The sequence below is a fragment of the Notothenia coriiceps genome, unplaced genomic scaffold (genome assembly GCF_000735185.1).
Source record: "Notothenia coriiceps isolate Sejong01 unplaced genomic scaffold, NC01 NC01_scaffold00037246, whole genome shotgun sequence".
Lineage (NCBI taxonomy): Eukaryota > Metazoa > Chordata > Actinopteri > Perciformes > Nototheniidae > Notothenia > Notothenia coriiceps.
In genome coordinates this window covers 892,021-896,831 of record NW_011369947.1, presented here as the reverse complement: position 1 = coordinate 896,831, position 4,811 = coordinate 892,021, and the positions used below count along the sequence as shown (strand labels likewise).

The 4,811-nt window shown below is 39.2% G+C and overlaps 1 protein-coding gene across 1 annotated transcript in view; it reads right to left on the bottom strand.

Annotated features, from left to right (window-relative positions):
- Positions 1–4,673, bottom strand: part of LOC104965529 (dual 3',5'-cyclic-AMP and -GMP phosphodiesterase 11A-like) — a 10,602-nt gene extending 5,929 nt beyond the window's left edge. Inside the window, exons 1-6 of the mRNA XM_010794493.1 lie at positions 4,621–4,673; positions 2,105–2,205; positions 1,808–1,885; positions 1,660–1,723; positions 1,147–1,221; positions 125–208 (exon numbers count right to left, since the gene is read on the bottom strand). Coding sequence (XP_010792795.1) covers positions 125–208; positions 1,147–1,221; positions 1,660–1,723; positions 1,808–1,885; positions 2,105–2,205; positions 4,621–4,638 — 420 coding nt within the window. The 5' untranslated portion in view covers positions 4,639–4,673. The remainder of the gene's footprint in view (positions 1–124; positions 209–1,146; positions 1,222–1,659; positions 1,724–1,807; positions 1,886–2,104; positions 2,206–4,620) is intronic.
- Positions 4,674–4,811: the final 138 nt, after the last annotated feature.

The following is a 4,811-nucleotide window of genomic DNA, read 5'->3' as shown; positions in this document are numbered from 1 at the left end:
TGTGTGTGTGTGTGTGTGTGTGTGTGTGTGTGTGTGTGTGTGTGTGTGTGTGTGTGTGTGTGTGTGTGTGTGTGTGTGTGTGTGTGTGTGTGTCACAATGAAGGCCAGATCTTAAAGCATTTACCTCGTACAGTGGCACACAAATTCCATCAATCCATTCCAGCTGAAGCCCTGGCAACTCATCCTTCCTGTTTCGATCAAAGATGGCCTGAAACACAAAGTTCAAATGTATTTACACCTACATTTTTACTGGAGGAACAAGTGAATATAGTGCTTCTCCCCTAAGCAAATCCTCCCTCTGCTCTCAAGACAATAGAGTTTAGTTCACGTGCGTTTCCTATTCTACCCCATTCTTCTGCAGTCTGAACTTAAGAGGCTCCACTGAGGCTGTGCTTCAGAGATAGTTACTGGGCTACGACTTAGAAGTTAATATTTCATTTCCAACACCCACACACACACGGAGCGGTAAAGGTTTGACACAAGCGGCAGACCGGAGGCTAACGCATTAGTTATTTCAGAGGAGAGGCAATGTGGCCTGGCTCGATTAGTCAACAGCCATTAATTGCTCGCAGAAAGCTGTTGGTTTTCCCCCTTTTCAGAACTTGCAACACAGTTGAGCCTTCAAAGCTCCTCATCAAACACACAGTATTCCTCTGTTGTGGCGCTGAGGCTTTGAGGACAGTCTGAATACGATGCGAGTTAAGATCTTAGGACCAAAGTCTTTCCATGCCACTAGTATTGTGCTATTTTTAAATTCACACGAGAAAAATAAAGTAAATGCATGATCTCAGCTATGAGAAAATCAATGCTAGAGCTGAACACAGCCAAATGGTGTGTGTGTTTACAGCTGAATTAATAGAAATGTCAGAGTTTGACTCCTGTGTAGGGGGAGTTGTTGTTTTTTTAAGAATGATGCTTACACGGTCCACAGTTTGCTCTTGGCGCAGCAGTGAGGAAGTGCAGTGGCCAAGCTGACTGTTCACTTTTCCCACACAAAGAGACACAAGATCTCATGTTTCCTACACAGTCAGTGTGTTTTGGAACTGCAGATAAAATAAATCTTCTGCATCATCAGCTCAGTGGAGGTCACGGGGGTGAAACTAACTGCAAAAGCACAAAACACCAGAGATGGTTGTGTGTACTCACCGAGGGCGTGAGCTTCAGCTCTGATCTCTCTCGGTCACCCTGCTCAAAGAATTCGCTGGTCACCAGCTCTGCAACCTGCAAGAGAAAACATTTGTGAATTAGTTTGACAAACATGTTCGTAACTCATTGTTTGGTCTTTAAAATATAAGTAAGTTGTGTTGTAAATGCCTGTGAAAGCCCAAGATGATGACATCAAGGATCACAAACATATGAGATGAAGGAAAAACAGCAAATTCACGGCAAACAGCTTAAAAACAGGAACAATCGTATATTTGGCTTTTTTTCTTCTTGGACCATTTATCGATTAATCAACCAATTGTTTCAGCTCTATTTTAATAGTTCAGAAATGCATTTATTTATTTATTGGTGAGAAGATTCTTTGCGGTTTACCAAAAACAATGACACAAACCACAACAAAAGGTTGATTGTTGTTAGTGTGCCTTATACATGTAAGGAAAATCTTGAATATTCTCATGAGTGACTAGAAAAAAGCATTTTAATGAGTTTTCTCACCTTGCGTGATATTTCCCAAGGTTTAGTGACGGCACCAAGATCACAAGCTGTCATCATCATGGATCTGAAAGAAATCAGATGTATTTAATTAGTGCAGTGCTTAAGATATTATTATATCCCTCATGTTTGTCTGTGTGCAGGGCGTTACCTGCACATGTCTCTATGAGCCTTCACGTTCCAGTTGTACTCCCCATTACTGACCATCTCAAAGAAGGTGTTTCTGTTCCTAAAGGGAAACAAGACATCTGTAGGTGTAAGAGACATGAAATCCACAAGGGGGCGGTATTCCCTCAAAGAAACCTGCAGTAATCATTGTACAGAGAGGGCTCCGTATGCTTTATTGTATAAATAAGTTAGTATACTGGAGCCAGCCGGGCTCTGTGGACCTCTCACTGTCAGGAGATTTAACAGTTTAATAAGCGGCGTGGTGTTTAGCAGAACATACTCAAAGTAGAGTGTGAGGTCTGTGGCCAGAATGGACTGTTTCAGCAGCTGCATGAGGTCGCTGTACTCTGTGGACGAGAGGTTGGAGAAGATATTGTGACCCTGTGGAGACACATACAGAGATAACATAATGAAACATGTTCAAACACATTTTCCCACTGCACACAAAGAACCTCAAATAAAGAAGCACTAGCCCCTACATTAATTATTTACTAGTTTGGGATGGGAACCATTTACTTAACAGAGGAGGGTGCATACAACTTAGGTTTATTTTGGATGTGTTTTGAATTATTTAATAAGAGCATACTGTTATGACAGACCGCTGACAATACTGGCATATCAGTAACAGATCATCTTTTTACTCTCTTATATTATTTATCATTTGTCTTCTCTTTAGTATACTATTTTACCTTAATTTGTTCCTTTGTTTGGACTCAGTGTGGCTTTCTGTTGTTTAATTGCCTTCTTGATATCCTGCTTTTGTTTTCGTTTTTCTGTCAAAGCACTACAATTAAAACTAATATTATCATTTATTTTGAATGTGAACATTTACTGTGCAGTAGCTTAGAATGAATAACATTTACTTTCTGCCATTTTATTTTCTAAATTGACACTAAACTGTATAATTGAGGGCACCATTTTTTGATATCAACCTCAAAGTTCCATGTGTCATATTTAATTTAACATTCAATGTATTTAAGATGCCTAATTTCCTAGTATTTAAGTCTTAAATATTGGTTTTCACAAAAATCAATTTGTTTTGAAGTGACTTAATAGATAGCAAGAAATATATGTATTCATACATTTTGCTTTGTAAAATGCTTGAGGCTGCATGATCATATGAAAATGCTTCATAATTGAGTTGAGTTTTGGATAAGATATCATTGAGGATCTATATAGAAGTTAACGTGGGAGAGTCTTTCATTAAAAAAAGCTATTTGCACAACGAATAGTAAAAAACTGAAAAAAGAGAGGCCAGCGGTTCCTAATATTTAAGCAACATCTGTCACATGAGCTTCTCTATCATTGGAACATCATGTATTATACATCCACTTAGACACCATCCTATAGAGAATGGAGAGATCTGTCTGGTGAAAATTGAAGATGTCGAGGTGATAACCAAGAAGGAGCCGATTGAGAGAATAACAAGGACCTGCAGAAATTAGCAGAGATCCTCAAAACTGGATGACCCCTTCTTCCTTTCAAACGCTGAGAATCCAAGTGCAAATTGCCTTTGAGCTCATGTGTTCCCATGAAACATTGAACGGTGTAACAGCAAAGACACAAAGCACTTCTCTTATTCTGTCACAATTGGAGTGGATGAAGGCGAGAAAAATAGGAAGTGAGAATGATGAGGGGAAATTGAAAGATACAAAGGGAGTGAGTGACGTTTAAAAGTGTAAAATGAATGCTTTGTGCGGGTTGAATCGTAAGCTTTCTGCTTGAATTAGCCACATTATTAATGTATATGCTAATAGGGCGACAGGAGGTCATCCCCAGTATCAACAGAAACCATTATGATATTCCAAGCAAACATTTGTCAGCTTACTGTGTTGTCAGCGGCGCGATAATGAAGCCACTGGAACAAACTCTGCTAAGCCTCGTCTCAGCTGCTCCCCCAAAACCTTTTTAATTACTACTTGATGCAAAGCCAGTCACCTGGTAAAACGTCTCTCAACCAATTACCACCAAATCTATCGCCTCTGTAATGACGATGATTTGAGGACAGCATGAGCTTTTTGTTTACTCCCTCACCTACGGCAGACATTTAGACTCCACATGGTTCCCTTCACATGCAAACTACCTTATTTGATTTGATTTTTATGGGCTTTATGATTTAAGTTTTTCATTTAGAGATGGCTTAAAAGTTAAGAGAGAGAGAGAGAGAGAAGAAGTGTAACTGAACAAATGTTCTGCTGTCAGGTGTATTGTCATGGTACATTGACTTTAAAAGTGACTTTAATTTTGTATTTTGAAAAGAGGAATATTTTCAACACAATTGGAAATTGCTATCATGCAGAGAGTTGACATTAGAAGACCAGCACCACTTTTGAATCTGTCTCATAAATGTGAATCTGTTAGGCTGCCAACCTAAAATGTTGTTGCATATAACTCCTCTAGGAAATAAAACCTGTTGATTTTACACTTTGTTTTTTGTACAGATGAAAACAAGCAAGATATCACTTGTTAGTTCATGAGCTTTTAAGATGCTAACACTCATCGCAGATTGTTTAATTTGACTTTATTTTAGGTATAAATAAATGCCCATTATGCTAACAGTTTCAAGTCTTTATGCTAAGCTAAGCTAACCTCTCATCAATAAGGCAACATGTTTTGAACTAGTCCTTTTAACTTGTGTTTTTTCCTGCTCTGGCAAGTCATAATGTTGCTTAAGAAACTAAGATGAAATATTTACTTCAGACATTTGAATTCATGTACTAGATAGTTGATAATAATTACAAATAATTGTTAGTTGCAAACCCACTGCATTGCAGCAGAAAAAGGAACATGGTGCACCTCGCTCTGCAGGATCATAACAGCGTGGTTGAAGTGGTGGTGCTCCAGCGTAGCAGAGGTCCCATAAAGCAGAGCAAGGGCTGAGCCCGTCCTGACACACACACACACACACACACACACACACACACACACACACACACACACACACACACACACACACACACACACACACACACACACACACACACACC